At 41.5% G+C, this 27,956-nt stretch overlaps 1 protein-coding gene across 3 annotated transcripts in view; it reads left to right on the forward strand.

Annotated features, from left to right (window-relative positions):
- Positions 1–27,956, forward strand: part of LOC310709175 (fer-1-like protein 4) — a 66,987-nt gene that overhangs the window by 26,365 nt on the left and 12,666 nt on the right. For all 3 annotated transcript variants that reach the window (XM_083508361.1, XM_083508360.1, XM_083508359.1), the window contains exons 19-33: positions 196–296; positions 712–799; positions 1,799–1,915; positions 2,437–2,589; positions 3,691–3,874; positions 9,853–9,977; positions 11,063–11,197; positions 11,706–11,879; positions 13,242–13,358; positions 14,167–14,328; positions 15,388–15,556; positions 16,332–16,498; positions 17,970–18,101; positions 19,461–19,503; positions 27,376–27,482. In XM_083508361.1, the coding sequence (XP_083364487.1) occupies positions 196–296; positions 712–799; positions 1,799–1,915; positions 2,437–2,589; positions 3,691–3,874; positions 9,853–9,977; positions 11,063–11,197; positions 11,706–11,879; positions 13,242–13,358; positions 14,167–14,328; positions 15,388–15,556; positions 16,332–16,498; positions 17,970–18,101; positions 19,461–19,503; positions 27,376–27,482 (1,974 nt within the window). The remainder of the gene's footprint in view (positions 1–195; positions 297–711; positions 800–1,798; positions 1,916–2,436; positions 2,590–3,690; positions 3,875–9,852; positions 9,978–11,062; positions 11,198–11,705; positions 11,880–13,241; positions 13,359–14,166; positions 14,329–15,387; positions 15,557–16,331; positions 16,499–17,969; positions 18,102–19,460; positions 19,504–27,375; positions 27,483–27,956) is intronic.

Raw genomic sequence — 27,956 nt, forward strand, 5'->3', positions numbered from 1 at the left:
GGTATGGGTTGAATAACTTAATGGACAAGTTAATGACCAGCTAGATTCCTCCTGCTTATGCATGTGAGAACAGCTTGCTTTAATCATTTCCCCCCTTCAGCACAATTATGTAGTGTAGTAAATGAACACTTCAAGAACATAAGAGAATACATGTTGCTTCTGGGACTGATATCATTATTGTATTTGCCGTAACAGGAACATGGACTAGAAGAGGTGGAGAAGCTCCTGAGGAGACCAAGATCAAAGGCAGATGAGAGGCTTCGGCAGGTGCTAGAGGAGTTTGTAGCTGGATGTAGGTTAGTACTACATATTTGATTTCTTTTCACATAAAGCTGGCTTTTTAGCTCCCTCAGCCACAGATAATTGCAATAATCTTGAAATAATATCCTGGAGTCCAAGAACTACAAATCCTAGAAGCTAAAAGGGAGAAAGAGGCAACCCTCGGATCATCTTGTAAGTACAGTACAGACCCATGTGTGGTTTGGGCTGTTGACTATGGTGCTTAATCCACAGGCCAGCATTTCGATCCAAGCGTGGGTCCAAGGGAGGTGAAATGGGAAAGTTCTCTCCAAAATGCAGAGTGAACAGGAATCGTCCCCAACCCTGTATTAAATTCAGCTCATGTTTTCATGTGATATGTGTAGCTACAGCCTGTGCGGTATGTGTGTGCTACTGTCATGAGCTCAGAACTCACAGCTTCTCTGATTCCAGGCAGTATTCTCTTAACGTGGACAAAAAGCCCATGGCCCGTCCAAACAACCTTGATCGTTGCCGGATGAAATCTCTCCCACAAAACATTGTAAGTCATGTGATCAAGCTGTGTGCATGCACTCTTGAGGAGCAGAAAGGAATTTGAATGTACCATGTGACAACAAATACTTTGACCGTCATCCTGCCCAATGTAAACATGGAACCCTCAATGTGTTGCCAGGTTCAGTGGCTATCAGAGTTTCCACAGATCAGTGCATAGCTTTGAAACCCATTGGCGAGGTGGATCTATATTACCAATTGGCATCCATTCATGTAGCAATTAATTATTCATAAGGAGACTCCCCCCCCCCAACTTACAGCTACTAATTGCACTTGCTGAAAAAAATATTGCAAGGGAGAAGTAAATCATAGGAACCCCACATAATCAGGCTGCAGCCAGGTCCTACTTGAAAACATAACTATGTGTCTCTCTAACAAGTAGAGTCTACTTGTCAAAGGACCTACTGATCATAGGACCTGAAAAAGTTCCAAGCAAGGAATAACTGCCTCCTTATTCTGAACACTGTGGCTTATTCTTTTTTATGCTTTATCCTGCCTCTCTTCCTTGTTTTGTTTCCTTTTAACCCTTGGTATCAGTGCATGGCCTCCATCCTTCTTCACCTTGCTGCATTCTGCCTTGACTGTTCCATCCCATACTATTCTCCCCTTACTGCTCCATTCCCCGAGTTCAAACTCAGGACCCCTCCAGATGTCTTTTTTATTGTGCATTAATTATTATTTGTCCTCATGATGGTATTGGGGCAGTCATACGTGATCCCACCTAGAGAGGCCCTTTCTCTGAGTGAAATAAACATTTCTAAAATTACAGTAGTACTTTCTACTTATGAAAACACAAATTCCTCAGCAATCTACAGCTTAGAGCTATAGAATTTGGAGATTCTCTGCTATGGGCAGTTTGCAAGGAGGTGTGGGAGAGCAGAAGAAGGGATTCACCTTTTGATGGAGGGGAAAAGAAGATGGGACCTCTCAGCCTGGTCCCCTACGTGGTTAAATTCATGGTTAGAAGATGTGATATTTTTGTCTTCAGATACTATATGCAAAACAGGGGATGCGCATAAGAAGGCGCCTGACTCGCACCAATGTCAAGGAGAAAGTAAATGAGACAAAGATAATCTTGTCAAAGCTGCGCTTCCTGGCTAAAGAGGTATGTAATTGCAGGTGTGGGAATGCAATCAGGTTTGGGAGCTCCTATACATTATACATTAAAAGCTTGGTAGCTCAAGCAACTGGGAAAGAAGACACTGCACCAGAGAGCATGATATTCTAGTAATACCCTAGAATCCTTAGAATTTCTGTTTATGTTTTGAAAGAAGAAAGCAAACAGGTTTCTAGTCCTTTTGGTAGCGGGGTGGGGAGAAATATGAGTGTATGTGAGAAATTCAGTGTGATGCGTTCCAAACCAAAAGGTGTATGGATGGTGCATGAAAGGATCAAGGGTTGAGATGAATTCGAAGAAGCTTAGCTCCCACTCTGGTCCCTACATCTGTTGCCTACGCCCATGAATCACACCTTCCTTCACTTCTTGGTCTCAAACAAAAAGTTCCATTTAAAAACAAAAACTCAACTCTTCCCCCCCCCCCCACAGATAAGGAAAAAGAATGTTTGCACTTTAAAAAAAAATTAAGCTAGTTTTATTTCAGCTTTCCCTCTCATTCCCGCCCCCAGCCCCAATGTCCTATCCCTGATGTCCTGATCTGGATGTTTAGCAACAACAAGCGTATCGCATACACTCGGATCCCTGCCCAACACATCCTTTATGCAGTGGTAGAAGAGGAGAAAGGCAAGGACTGTGCCAAGATACAAACGGTCTTTCTCAAGGTGGGTGCACCATTTTTGCTCATTAAATTTCTGTTGCATGCACCTGACCCTCCAAGCAGCAAGAGACTCCAGGCGTTCCAGCACTTACTTACCAATGGTTCAGTTTCCTTGGAACAACAACAACAACAACAACAACAACAACAACAACAACAACAACAACAACAACAACTTGATTATTGATACCCCTCACATCTGTCTGAGTTTCCCCAGCCACTCTGAGCAGCTTCCACCACATATAAAAACAAAACAAACCAAAACATTTCTTAAAATTCCTGATACAGTGCTACAATAGTACAGCGGGTTAAGTACTTAATTCGTTCTGGAGGTCCGTTCTTAACCTGAAAGTGTTCTTAACCTGAAGCACCACTTTAGCTAATGGGGCCTCCGGCTGCTGCCACGCTGCCGGAGCACAATTTCTGTTCTCATCCTGAAGCAAAGTTCTTAACCCAAGGTACTATTTCTGGGTTAGCGGAGTCTGTAACCTGAAGTGTATGTAACCTGAAGTGTATGTAACCTGAAGCGTATGTAACCTGAGGTACCACTGTATTGGAATGGTCATTGGAGACTAGTATCTTTAGGATATATGGTGTTATTTACACATATATACAACCTGAGCATAGGATAGAGGGGCACCACAGCTCTTGCCTCCCATTAGGTTCCTAGGGAGAGCCCCAGGACATAGCTTTGGGATCTAGCATAGAGCAAGATAAAGCCTCTGTGTCTCCAGCTTCCAGCACCAGCCACAAACTCACACACTCAAAACCCCCGCTTGGCCTATTGCTCTCCCTCTTAGGGTGGCATAGCATCCCGCCAGGTGAGGTGAGAAAAGGCCCATCCTTTTGTCCCTATGCAACAGGGCAACCTCTTTTGACACATAAATGGCAGGTTTTCTCTCATAGATTCTAACTTCACATACACAGGTTCATAGGTTTGGAAGGGACCCATGTTTATCACCCAGACTGACACCCCCACCCCCACACACTTAGAACATTGCTTTATGTGTGGAAGCAGACCTAATAATTTATTTCATGCTTTTACTATATCAGCACTTCTTGCCCTCACCATATTTTAACTAAAAAAAATATTATTTGGGGCTTAAAGGTTCCAGGGTCACGGAGTGGTGACATCTTTGCAAAACTGGAAATCTACATGTGGCTTGGGGTAACTAAATATGTGAAGAACAGCACCGCAGAGCTACCAGAGGAGTTCAAACCAATATATGATAAGGCTGTGCAGGCTGCAAGGATTCCAGCGTACATCCCACCCAGTCAACTCAACAGAGATGGTAAGGCCATATTGCTTTTTGTTACCTCCCAGTCCTTTCAGAAATGAAAAGATATAACTCAAAACTAATACAGGATAAAAGATTCTGATGTAAGGGTAGCCAGATGTTGTTGGACTCCAACTCCCATCAGCCCTAACCATCATGGCCGGTTGTACAAAGCTGTGGCACAGCTGATTGGTGGCAGTGATACTGTCCCATTCCACTAAACAGCAGTGACATTAGTGCTAGGAGAGTGGCTCCACCTTATCACACATGCCATTATTGTCAAACGCCATAGTGAGATAAGAACCTGCAATATACGTTCATGCCACTGTGATAGGAATTTTATGGTTTTAGATATATAGTAATGTTCATAACTGCACATACATAGATCAGTACAGGAAGGCCAACCTGGAACCATTTTGATTCCTAAACTGACCAAATCCTTTCTCTGCAAGGTTAAAAATGGAAAAGCCTCCCCATTGTCTCTTCCTTTAATCTGTGTTTGAATAAGGTGTGAGCCTGTGACCTGGCCCAGGAAATAAGTATTTTAGCATTACAAAAGAATGGCCAGGCTCCCCAGAAAATCCAATCAAGTAACCTGCTAGACAGGAGATAAACAAGGAGAAGAGGAAAACAACATTTAAATTTCTGTGATGTAGGTGGGATGTATCTGAGGGGTGGTCTTAGGTTACACCCCTTCTGTGATGTATGCATAATGTTTCTGGGGGTGGTCCTGATCTAGAGAAGGGGAATTTCAAAAGTCTTTATAAGGCCTTGCAGGTCATTGTTCTGGGTTCTCTTCCTCTCCTGCGTGTGAGGGGAGTACCCTGTTGCAACAGATCAATAAAGATCAAGCTTACTAGCTGCTTTGCTTCTCAATATTCTCTGGTTGGCCTCTGTTATTTTCTCCTACCAATAGGGAACCTATGTAAGGACTCTATATGGGCTCTTGGATACCCCATAAGGGGAAAGGGCATATTTTTATTTAGAACAGATGGCGACCACGAAGGGACTTTTGGTTACCCGGATTCTGGAGGCGAGGAAGGACTGGTTATCCAGCGCGCACCAGGCAGTTTGCCAGGAGGAATAACCAGTCTTCCATCGGTCCCAGGGTCTGGCAATAACTGGAGTTTCAGCGGGGCTAACCAGAGGAAGCAAAGCTTGATCAGGCCGGCCTTAAACAACCAGTCAAGACATCGTGGGATCACCAGGAACAGCGCATGCGGAAGTGAGTATTAAGTAGGAAACACGGGTAGTGGGTTGGGGTCTCTAAACCACAGCAACCAAAATTCTTTAATTCTTCCTTTTCCCTTCAAAAAAAATTTCTACTTTTTAAAAATTGCCTTCTCCTCCTTTCTGTCCCCTCAATCTCAACACCAGCCCTAGCCCTTCGGAGTATGCCCAGGCAAAAGTTGTGTGTGACTTCTTTCATTTCCCTTCTACAGTCTATATGCCGACCTATTCCTTCGGAGTTTTGCCCAGAAAAAGGTCGTGCTTTTTCTTCTGTACTGAAAACTATAATTCCCAGGCGCAGCCGCACCTCTGCCATGGCGATCTTTGTTAGAGATGACCTGTGAGCAGAGAAAGCAAGGGCACCTGATTCCTTTCCTTCTTTGTCATTTCTGAGTCCCAATCTGGCACTGCGCCATGCAAGCGTCCAGTAGGGAACTCTCAGGTTAGATTGTAAGAGGCAGGAGGTTGCTGTGGGCTCCCTGGCTGAGTAATGACCAAAGGGGGGGGGTTGAGATCGCTGACCGCACTGTTAGCTTAGTAGCCAGGAAAGGCCAACAGCTGTACCAGCCTAGTAAGTCAGGCCAGACGAACGGCGGTGTGTCACAGTACAAATTCTCGGAGTTGTCCAAATTGAGTGTACTGTGGGTTATTTATTGTGTTTCCTGAAAAGTGGGGATAAAACCCCGACTGCAGTATAAAAGTAAAAGCTAGCGCTATTAAAATTCTTAAAATGGGTGCACCTCAATCAAAAGAAATGAACCCACAGACTCCTGATGGGAAAGAAGCCCAGGTGGTGCTTACTTCCCGCCTGGACTCTGACAGTCCCCTTCAATTTGTGTTTAAGAAACGTTTTTCCAGTGTTTAAATTGTACTTAGGTAACATCCAGCAGCTGCTTATCTTAAATGTGCCATCTAAAATAAAAATGCAGGCTTGCTCCAAGTTCTAAATCTAAGGAAGCCATGTTGAACCTTATCAGTCTTAAAACAAGACAAAATGGAGAATGAAGTGTGCAAATGTTTGTTATTTGAGAGAGGCTCTAAAAGAGAGTTTTTCTCCCAAGTGGTAAAATCCTGTATACGTGCTACTTGTGTTCTGAAAGGAGGATTACCCCACCTCCTTCCTCTAGTAAGTGAGGAGGGTGATTTTAAGTCTAATGGTAAATGATGTTGTATTGTAACTTTTGAGTTTGTGAGTACACCTGTGTTCCAGTCTAAGTTAACCTAATGTTTCTGCTGCAAAAGCCTAGTTGAGCCAACTGCTCTCTCAAGCTAAAATGCAGTGTATGTACTTCATTAAGTATATGCCTATGAAAGTATGGTGTTCCTTCTAAGAAAAATATGTGAGTCCAGTTTTAACTTTGATCTGGTTGGACAGAAGAGTTATTGTAAGGCTCCTGATATCAGTCTCTATAAAACGTCCTGGCCTCTTTTCTTAGAAAATGCCCCCCCTTGTTTCATTCTGTCTCTTTCAGGTTTTTTTTTCCCTTCTCCTTCTTATTCTGTGCCAGGTAAATTTACTCCCGAGTAAGCTTCCTTTAAAGGAAACTGCAAGGGGGGGGCATAGATTAGGCTTACTATTTCTCTGCAAGTTCAGGAAAAATTGTCACTTTTGTATCTATGGCTGTTTTAACTATGCTTTATAAGAGATCCTCTCCCTATCTTAGGAAAAATGTTCACTTCAGTCTTTCAAGATAATTTATCTAGGAACTTTCACTCTTTAGTCTAAGGAAGTAAACTCTCACTCAAACTAGCTTCAAGATCTGCTAAAAGGGTTGGGTACTTTTATTTTCCTCTTCCTTAGTACATGATAGGCGCATGGCTTGTGGTCTCTTCCCCAGTTGTGTCTGTGTACATAAGTATGTGTGTGTCTCTCTGGTAGTACAAATCTTGCTATGAACCCTGTATTTTAGGGTTGGACTAGATGACCCCAGGTCCCTTTCAACTTTCCCAATTTGTAGCTGATGTGTTGAAATTCAGCCCAGATTTGCTCGTGATGTTTGAAGCAGAACTGGTGATATCAGGCATTTAAGTGATTACAGTATTTATCATTTTGTCTACTATTTAAAAAAAAAAATCAAACTTAAAAGTCTATTAAAAGTTTAAGCACATAAAAATTCATATAGTTAAGTAGAATTAGCCTTGACCATGACTGAGAATGTTAAAAAACTAAATAAAAAATCCTATGAATTCTAACTCTCTGGCCATTTTTACTCATAAATAAGAGAGCGGTTGATTGTTCCGCGAATGGCCAGAGGGATATTAGCCCTTTCCTGTACATAAAGGAAGTAGTCTCCTTTGCTTGGGCTGAATGGTGAATACTTGAATTGCTGAGTTTCTCTTTTTTGTTTTAAAATCTAACCCTATTTTTAAAATCTACTCCTTACCTGGCCATTTTTACTCATAAATAAGAGAGCGGTTGATTGTTCCGCGAATGACCAGATAAAATGACCAATAATGATAGCCCTTTCCTGTACATAAAGGAAGCACTCCTTTGCTTGGGCTGAATGGTGAATACTTGAATTGCTGAGTTTCTCTTTTTTGTTTTAAAATCTAACCCTATTTTTAAAATCTCCTCCTTACCTTTCCCTTCCTTATTCTAATTGAGCCAAAAGATGCAACATTTTCAATGGTATAAAAGGTTTGCTGAAGCATGAACTCTGCACATGCACAGAGGCTAGATCAGCTTAAAAAAAGAGAGAGAGAGAGAGAGAGAGAGAAAGGAAGGGGGGAGAGAGAAGGCTTGGAGAGCAGTGTGCTGCAGGGAGAAACCTTTCCAAATTTCCTTATGTAAAACTTGGAATCATTGAGGGAAATCACCCTTAATGTGTTTTGCTCCAGGGGCTACTTAATACAAAAGAGTGAAGTACTGGACATGCCAAATTCTTTTCACAGGTAAATATCAAAGCACTCCCACTGTGAGTTCCTCTCTTGAGTAGTTTTCCCCCCCCCATGGGATTTAAATTTTATAACAGTTTTGTGTGTGTGTGTGTGTGTGTGTGTGTGTGTATGCCTATGCATTTTAGGAACAGCATTTCCTGACAGACCTCTCACATAAAATAATTTTCCCTTTCAACAGAGTGTGTATATGCCTATGCATTTTAGGAACAGCATTTCCTGACAGACCTCTCACATGAAATAATTTTCCCTTTTAACAGTGTCTTTTCTTTTCTCCCACAGCACAAATGATAATGAGGGGCTGCAAACAGTGATTTAAATACTAGTAATTGCATTTGTTTTCCTTTTGTCTTTCTTCCCTTAAAGCCAAACAGTCACTTTCTTTCTGTTCAGCAAAACAAGTCTGAATCCCTGCTATATTAGTTGATTTCCTTCTATCTCTTTGTGGCTTTGACATTTTTTTTAGGTTACAAATAATTTGTTTTCGTTTATTAAGTTCGTTTTATCAGTTCTTCCATTATATATATGAAATTAATCGAAGCACAACCAAACATTGTTTGTGGAATGGTATTTGTTTACCTTTTTGCCTGAGCATTTCTTATTAATTCTGTCATTTTGGCTAGTGCAAGTTATTTGCACAACTTTAAAATTGCCATTCATTTTTTCTTGGTATTAACTCATTTCCCAGTATTAACATTACAGCTGATGATGTCACATCAAGAAACACTTTTATTTTCATTTGGGATGTTAGAATGCCAAAACAGATTACTTCAGGTTACTTATTAATTGTGTGTCTTAGCATTTATTTATTTTTGGTTCCTCATAGCTCATTTTGTGTGTTTGTGTTTTACTTTGGGGACATGTTCATCACATGTTGAAAGTCAGTCTCATGAAGTTCTTTTATTGGATAGCACATGGTGAATTTTAAGTTTTCCCCATTGTTTTCCCATTTTTTTTCCAGTCCAGTAGTAATATGTGTGGTTTTGATAATATCTTTGTACTATTTAATAATAGTTATTTTCTGAATCTGATGTCTTTGTGTCAAGTCCATTTTCATCTAACTGGTAATCTAATTTTTTGCTTTCTTTTTATTTTTTAACCTTTGTATTTTTTACAGTTCTCTTTCTATACATGTGGAGTAATTTTTTATTTTATAATATGAAAAGAACAACAACAACAAAAATTAAGTGAAGGAAAGCAAACAAACTTAGCAGATAATAACAGTAACTATATGGAAATGTGATAATGAATAAAATGTTTAATCCACTAAGATTGTTATTATTTGCAGCTTCCCATGGAAACTGGAGGACACCACACATAACTGAATTTTTTTGATATGTTACTGTTCAGCAATTTCATACCAGAGTGAAGAAATACAGCCTCTGATATGTTAAAGGAAGACTCCTTAGTGAGCTCACCGCTAACATCCCCTCATCACTCAAGTGTGTGTGTGTGTTACCTTAGCTAAGTTGGCAGGTGTATGTTTGTGTGACACACACACACACACACACACACACACACACACACACACAAACATATACCTGTCAACTTAGCTAAGGTAGCATTCAGTGGATCTGAAGTGGATCCTGGTCCATGAAAGCTTATACCGCCATAATAAATTAGTCAGTTATTCAAAGTGCCACAAGACTCCACTGAGCTTTAAAAATGAAATGTTCATGTGTAGCTTTTTTTTATAGTTCTAGCAGTTTGACTTTCGTGATTAAATGCTGTTGGATATATTTATCTTTCCACCCCATTGTAAACTTGTTGGAAACAGCAATGATTCACATCAAAGTCCTGTCTAATGTGTGAGCCTCACACATGGCTGTCATCTTGGAAAGCTGATAGATGCATTTTGCTTTTTGCAGACTTCAGTTACTTTCAGCTGCGAGCCCATTTGTACCAGGCTCGGGGGATTCTCCCAGCTGATGAAAATGGCCTTTCTGATCCATTTGCAAAAGTGGTGTTTTCAACTCAGTGCCAGACTACATGTGTAAGTGTATTTGCAGCAGACTTGTGAGTAAACACATTTGATAGCCCAGGTGAATATTGAAATGGTCCAGGATAGGGGTGGGGACGACAGAGGACGAGATGGTTGGATAATGTTCTCGAAGCTACCAGCATGAGTTTGACTTAACTGCGGGAGGCAGTGGAAGACAGAAGTGCCTGGCGTGCTCTGGTCCATGGGGTCACGAAGAGTCGGACACGACTAAACGACTAAACAACACAGGGGTGGGGAAAACGCTCAGGGAGATGTTTTTGTTTTTGTTTTAGGAAAATGGTGTTATAGATGTGGATAAAATTAATAAATGCCATTTTGGTTATTTTTGGTACTAAGGTAGAAATATAAGCTGCAAAGGGTAGCCTGGCCAAGCTAGGGCTGTTAAGGAAACAACAGAGAGCCATTGAAGGTTGTTACAAACTTCTTGCCACAGGTGTGACCTGAGAATGGAGATTTGGAAGGTTGCCAGGGTAACTGCTGGGGAGGGGGAGAGCAAGAGGTTTCTGGGAGGAAGAAAGAAGAAGAGGGGAGAACCATCTTTGGAGTGTGCTGACTGCAGGCAGCTTATGCTGCTGCCTCTTGGAATGACTATGCCATAAGATCTGGACCCCCTCCAGGCAGACTAAAGGTGTAAGTAGGTGAATAAATCATATTTCTTAAAGCACGACAGTCTCTGCCATGTCTTCCATTCTCCAAAGGGACACAGACCCTGTGTGTGTGCCTGTGGCCCCATGAGCTCTTGCCACTGCTTGGCAGAGAGAGGACCAGGCACCGGGCTTTTGTAACAATAGTAAAAGACTATAAGAGTCCTGTTGGATGAGACCAATGGCCCATCTAGTCCAGCACTCTGTTTCCAGGTTGTTCAACCTGATACCGATGAAAATTCCACAAGCAGAATGGAAGGGAAATGTTTAAGCAGTCCTTCCCTTTACTTAATTTCACAGACTCCTGGGGCAGCTGTTGTTTTAAAAAGTAAGTTGGGTGAAAGATATAATATACATGACTGTGGATTGCATGGGTCTAGCCTGGTCCTAAAGGAGCTGTTTAAACAGCAGCTTGGATCTCTTTTAATTCAGATCTTGGAAGAGACACTCAGCCCAATGTGGAATGAATTACTTCTGTATGACCAGCTCATTATTGATGGAAAGAAGGAGGACTTGAAGACAGAGACTCCAATTGCTGTTGTCAATATCTTTGACTACAATAAATTTGTAAGTTTGAACATATAAACTCACCTGTTTTGTGTAATTTTCTATTTGGCTGCAATAGCTTCTCGGGGACCAGGAACTCACATCGACCATAACCCCACTTTCCTGCAGAAGCAATTCAGAATGGTTTGGGAACCACCAGCAGGTTGAAGGAATAATATACATGGCATGTTGCAGAAAAACCTACACCAATACAGTTGATCTAGTCAAGCACTTGGGTGGGCTGAATGTTCATACTAATCTGGTTCCTAATCTAAACAATGACTTGGGAGAGAGGTTAAGTCACTCTAGCAGCAGGCTTGCTGAGCAGTGCTCAGTTGTGTGGATTTTCTGCATGAGTAAAGTAAAAAGCTTGTGATACAGTGAAGATGGAGGTAAGGGAGCTCATTGCTCTTAGATACAAAGGGTGCTGCAGTGTGGGTAAAATGCCCATCATTGGATCTAATGGGAAACTGGGTTCCTGAAATAATGTTTCTTGCCATATCTGATAGCTGCTTCCTCTTATTTCCAGGGCTCACCTGTGTTCCTTGGCCGAGCCTTTGTTACACCACTGGTGAAGCTGGTAGATGAGCCATACAGCAAACCTTCTCTCCAGTTTTTTGACATTTACAAGGGACACAAAGCAGCTGGGGAATTAATTGCTGTCTTTGAGCTGATTGAACTGGATTATAGTGGCTACTTAGAGGTAAGAGGGCTCATTGCCACCTCATGGCTACAGCAATTACACCTCATGGCTACAGCAATTGGCAGCTCGAATAGGTTGTGAACAGCCTGCGAATAGTCTCATAATAATAAAAAATGGCCCAAATCTCATGTAACAGTAAAGTTTTGTGCTGATGAGCTGGACTGAACTTAAGTGAAACCTCATGGACATGTGCTCCATCATCTCATCTTGTGTAGTGCTGGAGGACTTTGCCAGTGTTTCATTTCATTGTAATTAGGGATGGGGGAGAAATCTGTTTCAGTTTGCAATTAAAGGCAAATCTATTGCATTCACACTTTCCACATGAACCGAAACACAACCATCCTTCAACATTCCCCCTTCTCCAAATTTTGCAAAGTTCTCCAGCCAAGAAATGTGTGCAAAAATGTATACACTGGTGTAAAATGTATTTATTAGTATTTATTATAATGCATTTATTAGTGAAAACAACATACAAAATGTGCAATATTTGCTTGAAGCGATGTGCATATTAGGCAAACTATCATATGGACATCTCTATTGGGAGGACTTTTTACAAAAAAGAAATTGCAAATGGATATATAAATGAGGAGAACTGAATTTAAGATTGGAGTAAGGAGAAACAGAGAGACACCAACATTGATAGATGTACTTATCCCTAACTGTAATTTAATTTTGTGTGTAAACCAGGGATTGTGATTTATCATAAACTCTGGCTAGTTAAACAAGCCAGCTTCATATCCCCTGGTTTGATGTTGGCTTGTTTAAAAACTAACCAGAATTTGTGATAAAACCAAGTTCTCAGTGTGGTGTAGTGGTTGAGAGCGGTAGTCTTGTAATCTGGGGAACTGGGTTCGCGTCTCCGCTCCTCCACATGCAGCTGCTGGGTGACCTTGGGCCAGTCACACTTCCTTGAAGTCTCTCAGCCCCACTCACCTCACAGAGTGTTTGTTGTGGGGGAGGAAGGGAAAGGAGAATGTTAGCCGCTTTGAGACTCCTTAAAGGGAGTGAAAGGCGGGATATCAAATCCAAACTCTTCTTCTTCTTCTTCTTCTTCATGTTCTCCTAGCAGAGGGGCCTTGTGTTTTAGAACAGGATCCTGAAGCATTGATGGGAAAGAATTTTATGGAAAGACTTGATATGAGACAGGTAGTACCCAAGTGCCTTTCGGTATATAACCAGTGACCATCTCTCACTGCTGACCACCCACAACCAGTGCTGTTCATACATCTAGGATTAGAAGAGATAGCCTTCACAGCTTTCACTTTAGAAAGTGAAGATTGGTTATGATGGTAATTGGTGGATAAATTGACCGGTGGGCATTTAAGTCTACATAGCTATAAATTGTTGTTCTGTGCTGTCCAGCCATCAGTGCCTAGTGATGTAGAACCCAAGGAGCCGGAATATCTGGGAGACCCCCGTTCTGGACGATTCATTATCCCTGAAGGTATCCGACCAATCCTTAAAGAGTTTCGTATAGAGGTAACATTATTTGTTCTTCTTTTAGCAAAGGATTTATTTAACCTAACCATTTTGTTTTTAACCTGTTCAAATACATCAGTATTATAGGGATTCTCCCTCTTACGTATTGACATGATGATTATTTTTAATCATTCCTAATATGTAATTGCAATTATCATATTAATTGTTGCTCATTTAGCATTTTGTATGAGCCAATTTGGGCGCAATTTTGTGAAAAAGTAGCAAGGAAATAAACAGAGGAGAGAATGAAGGAATCTAGCTTGACACACAGTAACTAAGAATGCAATCCAAATTCCCTTTGCACCAGGATGTGGGAGGGATTGGATGGAGGTGTCTCCACCAGTGTCACCCCAATAGCACAGAACTCTCTGTTCTGCCCACCAAATGTGTGGGTGAGTGAAAATGCTGCTGGTGGGATACTTGCTGGTGGTATTCTGGGGCAGAGATGAACTGAGGCCACGACCATCATGTGTTTACATGAGGCCTAATTCAGGCCCAATCACTACATCAGCTCCAAGATGGCACAGAAATTTGCCTATTCCCTTGCCTTTTGTCCAGGCCAGCACCACCACCATGTTAAGATCCATTGTTCCTCAGCTGGGGTTTGGCTTGCAACCGTAGGTTAGTTTGCAACAAACAGAGAACAGGAGAGAGTAGGTGGGTGTCATATAGGTCTGTTAATGCATCCGTGAGTGGGGAAGGTGCTTCAGCGGTTTTTGAGAAGAGGACCATTTTAGAGAAGGAGGGTGTTGGACCCTGTACGGAGTACCCAGAAGAGTCAACTCTTCTGCTTTCTTTCTTTTTTTAGATCTTGTTTTGGGGCCTGAGAGATCTGAAGCGTGTGAACTTGTTTGAGGTTGACCAGCCACAGGTGATCATTGAATGTGCTGGGAAGAAAGTGGAATCTGAAGTGATTACAGTGTATAAAGAGAACCCAAATTTCAATGAACTTGTCAAATTTGTTGATGTGGTGAGTAAGAGGCAGATCTTAAAAGACTGGGATCGCCTTCCATTACCTGATTAACAAAACCAGAGTTGTACGGCAGTAATTTAGAAGCTCCCATTATCTTGAATTAGCCTCCACATTGTATACATTTCTGCTAAATAAGGTTCCCATCCACTGAGAACCTTTGAGGTTTCTGTGTGCTTGATTATCAGTAGAAATGGCTGACCAACAACCTGAATGTTGCTGAATGGCTGATACTTTGGTCTTGAGTAGAGCTGTAGAATTCTGCTATCATACCTGTGGAAGCTCCAATGATGGAGCAAGCTGCTGCTCTTGAAAGACCATGCCACAGTAAAAAGGCTGCATTAAAAATACCACTAAAACATACATGCAACCCAACCAGTATATGTGATTAATGCCTGAATTGATTACTTATAGCAGCTTTGGATTTATTTCTGAGATTTTGACTCTTAATCCATACATTTTAATTGACTTGACCTCTCTTCCTAATGTTGCCAGGGTTGATGTGAATCATTCACAGTATCTTGTTGAACTAGGATATAGAACCATCCCACCAGTTATGAAATCACTTTATATAGTAAAGAATCTTATTTGGGACCTTATATTAACTGCTGACCAAGATTACTAATTCAGTTTACTGTTTTAATTTCTGTTGTCATTGCTGGGCTGTTTTAAAAGGATTGCTTTATTGTATACTTTATTCATGGATGTTAGTTTTAACTGCATTGTTTTATTGGGTACAGGCAACTCCCTGTTTGTGCGGGGGCTGCATGCCAGGTCATTGTGCATTTCAGTGGTTATGCATAAGCCTGTTCCGCCCCCACCCTGCCCTTGTTCTGTCCCCTTCGTTCTTGCATCAATTGGATGCACGCAAAATGGTTGCCGCCTGTATTTTGATCCTGGTGTATTTTTAAATTTACTGTATATTAACAATGTTGTGCTATATGTGTGTGTGCTTTGTACACTGCTTAGAAGTCATCTGGGCATCAAGCAATGTATAGTCAATAAATGACTAATGATGAATAAATAATCTGCTTTGTGGCACCTGATTGTATTCCACAGGAGCTTCCAGAGCAGGTGTACTTGCACCCACCTCTCAGTATCTTTGTGGTGGAAAAGAGAGCCTTTGGACGCTCTGTCATGGTGGGAACTCACATAGTTTCCCATATTATGAAATTTGCTCCTAAAGAGCTAGATGAGTTGGAAGAGGAAGACGACAGCCCATCCAAAAGTGAGTCTTTAGAATCCCAACTCCTTTAAGGGACCTATCAATGAGGTGGAATTGTGTGAGGGTCAAGTTAGGGTTTTATGTGCTGGGATTTAACATTTGCAGAGTGTGACACCCTGCACATGGCATTGGACTAGAGCTACTCTGCTGCTCATGGCCATATCTAATTTCTTGGCATTCCTATGCCAGAAGGTCAAAGCCAAGGCAGAAAACATTCAAAGCACCATGCTTTGAAAGAAAAATCTAAGTCGAGCATGGTAGCAAGACTGTGCAAACAACCTAAGCTTCAGTATTTCTCCATTTTGCTTTTTTAATATCTTCTCAGATTGTATTATTTCCACCTAAAACCCATGCTGTGAACATATAGAGACTGTATTTCATGAAGGAGTTTTAAGATGAGTCAGGCCAGTGTTACATCTAAATGCGACATCCTTTCTCTTTGTCTGCTAATTAGAGGAAAGTTGTGGGTGGGTGGCAAAAGACAGGGCCACACCATACAATTAAAGCACATTAAACACACATTTAAAGCATATGGCTTCCCCCAAAGAATCCTGAGAGCTATAGTTTGTTAAGGGTGCTGGGAACTGCAGCTCAGGGAGGATGAAACTACAGTTCCCAGAAATCTTTGGGGGGAAGTTGTGTGCTTTAAGTGTGCACTGAATGTGCTTTAAATGTATGGCGTGGGTGTGTCCATAACTGGTTAGTAAAGCGGAAATGATTCAGCAGGTGAAGGCATGCATTCATGCTAAAGTATACAATTTATACTGTTTTCTTACAGCACGGAAAGCCTCACGGCCGAAAATCTCCAAATCAGTTCTGAATCTTGGTGCAGCTGCTGGGAAGACAGTGATAAACATTGGTGCAGCTGCTGGTCAGACAGTAATAAATATTGGTGCAGCTGCTGGAGACATAGGTAGCAAAGTAAATCCCCTTAAGCTTGCAAAGGTGAGTGCAGCAATTGGATGGACACAGATTCTGCTATTAGAGGGGTGTTGTAGCTCATAGGAAGTGCCTTTCTAAATCCACATTGCAGAAATGGATTTTCCACATAGCTGAATCATTCAAAAAGCTTAGGAACTTCATGGTGGGGGAACCTTACTGAGCAGCAGAAAAGGGGGGAGGGATACAAACAGCAGGGGTGTAAATGCAAATAGATATCATTGGAACAAATCCTCACAGATTTCAGTAGGGTCCCCAGGGAAGATTCTCAGACACATCCTTTTATCCTAAATCCCAGGTATTTATCACAAAAGGGAGTGCTGTGTTGCGGTCCTTTGTGCTGAGTTGCAGTCCTTTGCTTTCTCTAGCAGTAGGCATGGGTTGTGGTGTGTATGTGAGAGAGCTATGCATGTTACTCATGAACGTCTGCCCCAGGGAAAGCATTTTGATCTTTCCCGTCAGAGATTTCCTTTGTAGGAAAAGCCATGCAACAACTGTGGGAGGTAACCTGGTTTAAGGGATGTGAGTCAGTTCCATATCAGAGCATTAGTAAGCAGTCAGCATAAAACCAGGAGAATCTGGGAGATAAGAAGCTCAGAAAATCGGTGGAAAGTGTGATTAAAGTTAGAATTATCAAACCTATAGAACAAGCTTTGCTAAGGAAGAATCAGCATGGCTTCCCCCAAATGGAATTTCTGCTTCACTAATCTTTTAGAATTATTTGAGAGTGTCAGTAGAAGCATTTTAGTAGCAGACATTCTACATTTGGACTTTAAAAAAGATTTAACACTGTCCTTCGTGAATGACTTCTGGGTGAACATAACAGGGATAAGAGGATGGGTCCTCTTGTGGACTTGTAACTAACTGAAGAATAAGAATCCAGTGAAATCCAGTAAAAGGATAATTTTCACAAAGAAGGGATATGAGCAACAAGGTCTTCCAATGATTTGCTATTGAAATTGGTACCATTTAATGTATTCATAAATGATCTGGAATTAGGGAAAGCAATGATGTAGTAAAGCAGCAACATGTGGGCCAGAATTCAGAATCTAGGGGCCCTCCAGGTACTGTTGAACTCCAGTTCCCATCAGCTGTTATTCCCAGTGGCGTAGCATGGGGGGGTGCAGGGGGGGCCGGCCGCACCGGGCGCAACATCTGGGGGTTAGGGTTAGGGGGTGCAAATCCACGGGTTAGGGGGCGCAAATCCACGGGTTAGGGGGCACAAATTACTTGCCTTGCCCCGGGTGCTGACAACCCATGCTACGCCACTGGTTATTCCAGATTGCTAAATGGAACCTCCATGTTTGGGAACAGTTTACCTCTTACTCATTGCTGGGGAAATAGATTAGAGCTTGCCTATAGGCTTCTTTGACACTGTTGGAAGAAGGACACTGGACCTGATGGAGCTTCTGGGCCAACCCAGTCAGGCCCTTGTGTTCACACATGCCTTTGATAGATTGAGATAATTTATTCTCAGGCACCTCTGAAGAAACTCCCAATTGATAAACTCATGCCGAAGGAGGAAGAATTTGAGGAGGAAAAACCTGAGAAAGAAGAGCTGGATTGGTGGTCTAAGTACTATGAATCATTAAAGGAATTAAACAACCAGGTAATGGGATTTCAACTACTGAATTGTATTTGCAATAGAAGGTAACCTGCTGCTGCCCATATGCTTTGGACTACAGATCCCTTCATCCCTGAGCATTGGTCATGCTGGCTGTGGCTGATAGGAGCTGTAGTCCAAAAAATCTGAACGGCAGCAGATTGGGGAGGGGGGAGGGACTCAGGTGTGAAGCAAATGACTGCAGTAGAGAACTACATAGGACAGGTATGAGGAAGCAGGAAAAACCATACCCCATCAGGATACTGCAATCCCCTCATGGGATTTGGAGAAGGAGAAGAAAGAAGAATGGAAGGGGAGTAGGAAAGGTCCTTAAGTTAACTTAGCAAGAGGATGGGTTCTTTTATGGATTGAGAACTACTTAAAAAACAGGAAGGCAATTAAATTATGAAAAAACAAACGAACAGTTTATTTCAAATACAAAGGCGCTTTTTTGGTTAAAAAAATTAGGTGCCAGTAATCATATCTTGATAGAAATGCTGTGTGTGCCAGCCAGCACAAAACGGCTACTATGGGCAGGTGCAAAAGAGGTGGCAAGTATTCTGTATCATCACAAAAAGAGTCCTGCCTTATTGTATTCCATTTACAATTCAATATATGAGGTTAGGATGTGAAGTAAAGGGTGCTTTGTTTCTAGAACGTCACACATTAATAAATCAGTTTAGGTCTCCCTAGCATACACAAATCCTTGCAGGATTCCCAGCAAGGCCACAACAAGAAACTGTCATATCCTGTGAAGCTTTGTGTTAGGGTGGAATGCTGATTTTGATGTTCTAGTACAGGGATGTCCATTAGGTGTTCCTCCCCCCCAAAAGCTCAGGAACTTTGGTGAGGGCTTCCCCCAAAAACCTTAACAACTTTGGTCAATCCGATGGGTAGATCACTGCCAGTGTTTTCATAGTGGGAGTAGATCGTAATCTCTGGGGAGTTGGACATCCCTGTTCTAGTACAAAGCAGGATTCTTTAAAGACTGAATTGGAATGTGGGTGGATGGGGGTTAGAATGGTGCCCAGAGTCCAGGAGAGGAGCACTGGTGGTGGGAGGGCTCCACTCTGATGGAGGTCCCAGCTGTACCCTAATAAGCTAAAGCTCCTGCCAACCATTAACAAATCAAAGTTGGTCATATCCATTAATTTCAATGGGTTTACTCTGAGTAGGTCTAATACTGGAGACAACTCAAAATTTGTGTTATATAGCTTATGTTTTCTGCAGCAAATTTTATGGGTTTCTGGAGTGTTGGGGTGGTGTTATTGTGAAATTCATCTCACATTGTTAATAGATTTGCTCAGTTAGCAGTGACTGATGGTTATTTGTCATAGTCTGATTAATAACTATCCTATTTGACAGTCCTACAGTGATGAGGAAGAAGAAGAGGACCCAAATGATCCAGGTGAGATCTTCATACTATAGAAATTGCTAGGACAAGGACCTGAACTTTCCTGAATATCTGGTGTTCAAATGACATACCCATCCCAAAGTGGTGTTTTTATTATTGTTCTGTTTGTGCTCCCCTTCCCTGAGCTGTGAGAAGCACGGTTCCCTGTGTTGGTGTAATGTGGAAAAATAGGTGAAATTGCGCCTGGGTTCTGTTCAGGGTTAGCACGTCAGCTGCACTGGGTGGTAAAAAAATATCTTTGGGTTATTTGTATCCACCCGAGACCAAATGCCTAAAGCATTACTCATCCACTCTCCCTTTCTCTAAGGAATGTTTGTACATGGAGTGATCGGTATAAAGTCAAGGCTGGATTCAGCCATATTGGCATGATTGTGCGGTATTTGCTGAATGCAAAGGTTACATGCTATATGGTCAAGTACAGCATGGTGAGCTAGCATAGTAAAGTGCTAGTGTATCTCTCTGTAAACTTTGATCTTTACAAGGTTTATTTCTAAAACCAAAGAACTGTATTATAGTAGATTAGTTCATGATGTACCAGCATCTCTTAAAGTTAATGTAGATAGTGTGTTTATGCTTGTCTTGCACCATGAGACAAAACACACTTTATACCTTGAACTGGACTGTGTGGAAAAGGAGTTTTCTTAACCGGGGATTCTGGAAAAGACTGACTATTGGAAAGCAGGAAGACTCTGATGTTCTGCTGGAAGACTCTACTGAAGCTGTGCATACTTTGCTGCTCAACCTAGTCAAAGTGCGGTATACAGTGGTACCTCTAGTTAGGAACTTAATTAGTTCTGGAGGTCCGTTCTTAACCTGAAACTGTTCTTAACTAGACTTCCGGAGGCGGCGCGAAACTGTAATGGCGGTCCTCTTCGTTCTCTGAAGAGGGGCTCCGCGGAAAAGGGTCGTTTGCTGCGGCATAGCGACGACCCATCAAGATAAACCACGGGTAGAGTGAGCCCGTGGCCGTGGGACTCGGCGGGCACCAGAAGCTGCTCTGAAAACACAGAAGGGACCCCGTAAGGAGACCCGGAGTGAAGGAGGGGTAGCGGTGCTGTGAGTTCATCGCTCTTTCCGCGGAAGTGAAGCCGCGCGGCTGTTGCAGATGAGCGCTGACCTTTCTTCCTAAAATCAACACTAAACTGCAAGCAACATACCCGTGAGTAAAGGGACTTAAATTTGGTAAAGAATTTGTCGGATTTGGCTGAAATCGGGAGACGAGAAAAGGGAAGTCCGTCTCCCGACATTGCTGACAAGATCAAAGCAAAGTCTTAAGAAGCGGAAAGCGCTTGAAACGGGACTGTGGGAAGTTTTAACTTTCTTGCGCTACCAGACTTACTTTTTATCAAACGGAAGGTAGGAACGGATACTGATTAAATTAAGCTGTAAATGTGGACTTTCCTCCTATTTCTTTCCCCTTTTGGTCTGTATTTCTAAAGAGTCAGACGTCGGACTGCCGGGGAGAGAGGTTGCGTTAACTGCGGAAACAGTTGCAAAAACTTTTCTGGAGTATAACTGATACATTTGAGCAGAAAAGACTGGATGAGATACTGTTGCAAGCACCGTTGATGAAACTTTGTTGAACTTTAAGAGGTGCTTTGGGGAATTTCTTGGCTGGTGAAGGGACTGTTGGATTATTGGATTTACTGAGCAGAAACAACTTGGAATTTTAATGGCGGAATACTTCCTTCTTTGCCTTTGAAACTTGGTGGCACTCCCCCTACAGGGCTTTCGGATTACAAAATCCTGGGAACTGATTTTTGTTTTGGCTTTCATTCTACTGGTTGTTTATAACTGGTTCTGTCTTTCCCATGGAACAATAGACAATCTGACCTTGAACACTGACAGATGTGTAATGAGTGGTGCAGGGAGAACAAGAGCATCTAAAGCTAAGGAAACTAAAGAGGCCAAGGAAAAAGAAAAAGAAAAGGAAAGAAAACCAGTACAATTGGTACAAACAACACTGACCCAAGGACGTCGATCGTCGGTCCCAGCTGTACTGGTGACACAGAGGGAGCAAGCTGAAATAACCGAGAAGCCCACTGAGGAAGATATGGCAGCAGGTGGGTCAGACACACTATTAAAACAAATATTGGAGCAGTTATCAAGCTTAAACCAGAAGGTGGATGACCAGTCTTTGAAAATAGACAAAGCGACTTCTTCAATACAAAAATTGACTGACCAAGTTTCCCAGCATACGCAAGCAATAGAGAACTTGCAAGGAGCAACAGCGGAAAACCGGGAACTAGCTGGAGAAGCAATTCAAAAAGTGGGAGCTTTACAAAAAGAAGTTGAAGAAATAAAAGGAGAAGTCAAGCCCCTGCACAAACAGGTGGGTGAACAACAAACCTATCTGTCAATGGTGGAATTGAAAAATCGTGAGAACAACATTAAATTGAGAGGCATTCCAGAACTTGAGCAAGGAGATTTGATTGGATATTTGACACAAGAATTTTCAAAGTTCTGGGGCATAACAGAAGATACAGACTTTAAAATTGTCTCGGCATATAGACTGGGAAGATTGGTAAGGAAAGACAGATCCAGGGACTGCTTGATAATTCTAAGATCAAGGGAAGAGAGAGATAAGATCCTAGGCCTTCATTTCAAAAAAGCAATTGAAATACAAGACAAAAGGGTGGAAATTTACAGAGATATTCCAAGACAGCTGTTGGACCTTAGAGCCACCTATACAGAACTAGCAAAATTACTGAGGCACAACGCAATTCCCTACAGGTGGGAGTTCCCACAAGGATTATCCTTCACTTATAAAGAAAGGAAGGTTAAAATTAGAACACCTGAAGACAACCAAAAGTTCCTTCACGATCACGGTGAAGATCTCCAAAAAGGAGTAGATTGGCTTCCATCTTTACCAACACCAATACTGCCTGGAAGCGGGCCAACGCCTGCCCCCTCGGGATCTGAGCAAAAGGAAGACACCTCATCTTAAAAACATCTTAACTAGAATAGGATGTCTCTGCAGCTACTTAGTTGGAATATAAATGGCGGGAAATCTCCGGAAAAAAGAAGGAGGATATTTCATATCCTAAAAAAAGAACAATTGGACTTAATATGTCTTCAAGAAACACATGTGACCAGGCTCCACAGGAAAGTATTAATCAACAAAAGATTAGGCCAAGAATTTATCTCATCAGACAAAGTTAAAAAGAGAGGCGTTGTAATATATGCAAAGGAGAATCTGACACCAAAATTCTTATTTAAAGATGACCATGGAAGAATCCTCGCAATTGAAATCCAAACACAAGGGGAGAAGATTTTGATACTAGGAATTTATGCGCCAAATGATGGAAAATCAGAATTCTACAAGAAGCTGCACGAGACAATGCTCGACTACTTGGACTATTCTAATATTATCGTGATGGGAGACATGAATGGGGTGGTTTCAACAAATATGGATAAATCCCAAAATCAAAACTTAACAACAGACGGCAGACTCCCTAAAACGTTCTTTGAAATGACAGACAATATGGACTTGATTGACATTTGGAGGACAAGGAACCCCTTGGGTAAAGAAGGAACTTTCTTTTCTGAGGCCCATCTGTCATGGACACGAATTGACCAAATTTGGATATCTAGAGGGCTGGCACCTAAAACAAGAAAGGTGGAAATCTGCCCAAAAACCTGCTCCGACCATAATGCCTTAAAAATGGAATTGAGACTTATCCCAACCGGATCCTTTAGATGGAGGATGAATGACACCTTGTTAAGAGATCAAGAGATTGTTAAGAAGGCCCAGAAAACCTTAAAGGATTATTTTGAAATAAATTTGAACACTACGGTTGAGAAAAGAACAGTCTGGGACGCAAGCAAAGCTGTAATGAGAGGGTTTCTGATACAACAGAACACAATAAAAAGAAAATTTTGGAATGGAAAAAAGGAAAAAATCTTAGAGAAAATAAGCGAAGGAGAGAAAAAGTTGAGGACCAAACCAAAATCAAAAGAGGTATTAAGAGAAATCAAATTCCACCAAGCACAATATTCGAAACTGATTAATCAAGAAATTGAATGGAAAATTAAACAAATGAAGCAGAGATCGTTTGAATCAGCAAACAAATGTGGAAAGTTGTTAGCTTGGCAGTTGAAAAAAAGACAAAAGTTAAATACAGTTACAAATTTAGAGATTCAAGGGAAAATAGTGCAGAAACCAGAAGAAATAAGGAAGTGCTTCCACAGATACTTTAAAGATCTTTATGCACAGGGGCCTCAGCAAGAATCGGAAATAGACCAATTTTTGAGGACAAATGGACTAACTAAAATAAGTCAAGACCAAAGATTAATTCTCAACAGTAAAATAACTCAACAGGAAATTGAAGGTGCCATTCGAAATATGCAACTCGGCAAATCTCCAGGCCCGGATGGGCTTACCTCCAAATATTATAAGGCTTTGAAGGACTTTTTGATACAACCATTGTTGGAGGTTTGCAACCAGATTATGGAGGGGAAGAGGGCACCGGAAACGTGGAAAGAAGCATTCATCACATTGATTCCAAAGTCGGAAATGGAAAAGACCCAGCTTAAGAACTACCGTCCCATCTCACTCCTGAATGTGGATTACAAAATATTTGCAGACATTTTAGCAAATAGATTTAAAAAGGTATTAAATGAAGTAATTCACAAGGATCAAGCAGGCTTTCTCCCTGGTAGACATATGTCTGATAACACCAGGAATATTATAGACATTTTGGAACTTTTACGGATTAGGAACACAAGGGCGGCCCTAATCTTTATTGATGCGGAGAAAGCATTTGACAACATTTCTTGGAGGTTTATGAAGAAAAACTTGAAAGGGATGGGAGTGGGACGGGGGTTTGAAAATGGAGTAGAAGCAATCTACTCAGAACAAAAAGCCAAACTGATAGTGAACAATGTGGTGTCGGAGGAACTTAAAGTTGAAAAAGGGACACGACAGGGGTGCCCCCTATCTCCTCTGTTATTTATCTCTGTCCTGGAGGTATTGCTGAATATGATCAGAGAGGACCGGTTGGTTCAGGGTATAGTGGTCGGAGCGAAACAATACAAATTGAAAGCTTTCGCAGATGACCTAGTCTTGACATTACAGGAGCCAGAATCTAGCACAAAAAAAGTTCTTGAACTTATCTCGGAGTTTGGTCGGGTGGCGGGATTCAAGCTTAATAAACAAAAAAACAAGGTTTTGGTCAAAAATCTGACACCTACAGAGACAGAGGTGTATCAGAAGGAAACAGAGTTAAGTGTGGTAAAAAAAGTGAAGTACCTGGGGGTATTTTTGTCCACCAAAAACTTAAACCTATTTAAAGATAACTATGAAAAATGTTGGTTGGAAATTAAAAAGGATCTGGATATATGGTCAAGATTGAAACTTTCCTTGTCAGGCCGAATTGCAGCTATAAAGATGTGTGTTTTGCCAAAAATGCTATTTTTATTTCAAACCCTACAGGTCGTGGACAGAATGGAATGTTTCGGAAAATGGCAGAAGGATATATCTAAGTTTGTCTGGCAGGGCAAAAAGCCCCGAATAAAATTTAAAATACTAACTGATTCAAAAGAAAGAGGGGGGTTTGCCCTGCCGGATTTAAGGTTGTATTATGAGGCTGCAGCCCTCTGCTGGTTGAAGGATTGGTTCTTGTTGGAAAATACTGATGTCCTAGACCTGGAAGGGTTCGACAATGTTTATGGTTGGCATGCATACTTGTGGTATGACAAGGCAAAGGTTCATAAATTGTTCAAAAACCATATTGTCAGAAAATCAATCTTTGCTGTATGGATGAAGTATAAGGATTTACTAGAAAGTAAAACCCCGAGGTGGTTATCACCAGTGGAAGCCAAGGTTTCTAAAAAAAGGCCCAATATGGAGGCCTACTGGCCAAAATATTGGGAATTAATTGAAAGAGTTGGAGACAACTGGAAGCTCCAAAGCCAAGACAAATTAAAAAATAAGGTGCGAGATTGGTTACATTATGCTCAAATTCAAGAGGTTTTTAAAATGGACAAAAAAGTTGGTTTCCAGGTGGAGAAATCGAAACTAGAGACGGAGTTATTAGAACCCAAAACTAAGGTACTTTCGAGAATGTATAACTTGCTGCTTAAATGGAATACACAGGATGAGACAGTTAAATCTGCTATGATAAAATGGGCACAGGATGTAGGACATAACATTATGTCTGCGGACTGGGAAAGGTTATGGAACACCGGTATGAAATTCACGGCATGTAGTGCCTTGAAAGAGAACATTATGAAAATGGTATACCGGTGGTACATGACCCCAGTCAAGTTGGCTAAAATATACCACCTGTCTGACAATAAGTGTTGGAAATGTAAGGAGGCAGAAGGGACATTCTTTCACCTCTGGTGGACCTGCCCGAAAGTAAAGGCCTTCTGGGAAATGATATACAATGAGTTGAAAAAGGTATTTAAATATACCTTTCTTAAGAAACCAGAGGCCTTTCTGCTGGGCATGGTGGACCGGAAGGTGCCAAAGAAGGACAGAACTTTGTTTATGTATGCAACAACAGCAGCAAGGATCCTCATCGCAAAGTACTGGAAGACACCAGATTTACCCACACTGGAGGACTGGCAGACACAGTTGCTGGACTACATGGAGCTGGCAGAAATGACTGGCAGAATTCGAGATCTGACCGAAGAAACAATAGAGGAGGACTGGAAAAAATTCAAGGATTACTTGCAAAAACATTATAAGTTGTTTGAATGTTAAGATTGTGCACGATTAGGAAACGTCACGCTTCCGCAACCTATTTAAGCAAATGATAAAGTAAGTTCAGATTAAAAAGAAAAGGAAACAAATTTGAAACAATATATTATGTTTATTGTGAAGGTAGTAAAAGTAAACTACAAACTTTTGAAATTGGTAACATAATAAATTCAAAGATATAATAAGTGGTGAAACAAGGTAACAAATTGCTGATCAGGTTAGAACAATGAATGCAATGTTGGGAAGATGTGGGGAGGTCCAAAAGAAAGTAAATCTATGAAAGATGATGTGTAACATATTCAACTTTTTCTTCTTTTCTTATTTTTCTTTATATATATATATATATAAAAAAAAATGTTTCTTGCATGTTGCTATGTAAATTAACTTGTGAACCTATGAAAAGAAACGCAATAAAAAATTTTATATAAAAAAAAAAGAAACTGTTCTTAACTAGAGGCGCGCTTTCGCTAATGGGGCCTCTTGCTACCGCTGTGCCACCAGCACACGATTTCCATTCTCATCCTGGGGCAAAGTTCTCGAGGTAACTCTTCCAGGTTAGCAGAGTTTGTAACCTGAAGCATTTGTAACCTGAGGCATTTGTAACTCAAGGTACCACTGTAGTATCAATAACAGAGACCAGTGGTGCTTTTTGTGAATATCGGTCTGTTTGCAAATGTACAAAATGAACAGGAATTATAACTGGGCACAGAGTCAATTCACAGTAATAGGTGTTCAGTCTCTCAAAAACCTCTTTCTCTGTCTAGAACCTCTTTGTAACACTGGTTTTGGCTGGCAAACTGCTCCTTTCAGATTTCATAGGCTTGGTTCACACACAGCCACCTTAATGAAGCACCATGCTTGCAGAAACCTCCCAGTGCCTACCTACAGTGTGCCCTGGTTCTGTCAGCTGCGACAGGTGTCTGCAGTGGAACCACTTCCAGCCTTTCTTTGCCCAGTGCTCACACTGAATTCTCAATTGCAAGCATGAATGCCTGACGCTAGAAAGAATAAAGGAGAAGAACGGGGTGGAGAGCAACAATCTGGTCACTGACTTTGTTGGAAATTGTTCAAAGCTGCAGGGGTTGAATGGAAAATCTGTGTGATATTTGACTGTATGAGTTGAGCAAATTATCCCATTAATTTCTCAATGTCTTATTTAGATGGAGGGAACTTAAATGTTGCTTCTCTTGACGTGGAAGTGGACGATGGCACAATAGTTGAAGTTGAGCCACCTCGTCCCAAAAGGAAACTTATAGCTACATTAAAGGTAGGTCTTTCAGAGACAGAATCCTGTCCTAAGTAATCAATGGTACATCCTATTAAGGATAAGTAAGGGAAGGGCCATGGCTCATTGGCAGAACACATGGGTTGCATGCAAAAGGCACCAGGTTCAATCCCTAGTGTTTCCAGGTAGGGCTGGAAAAGATTCCCACCTGAAACCCTCAAGAGCTGCTGCCAATCAGTGTCAGCAATACTGAGCTAACTTCCAAATGGTCTGTGTTAAGTTGTGGGTGAACATATCAGACGACACAGCGATTCTTCAAACAGCTCTTGTTTATTCAGAGGCCAGAACAGAACTGAACCGAAGGGTTCAGTCAGCCTGCTTATATAGAGCTCCAGTACAACGTAACTGTAACAATTTTCTAAAACTATCCAATCACTGAACGTCATTTTTGATCCCTTATTTGCATAACTATCTACAGTATCCCCCTGCTGGCCCAGGGTGAGAACTTCAGTACAT

Source organism: Podarcis liolepis, assembly GCF_965112155.1.
Source record: "Podarcis liolepis genome assembly, chromosome: 6".
NCBI lineage: Eukaryota > Metazoa > Chordata > Lepidosauria > Squamata > Lacertidae > Podarcis > Podarcis liolepis.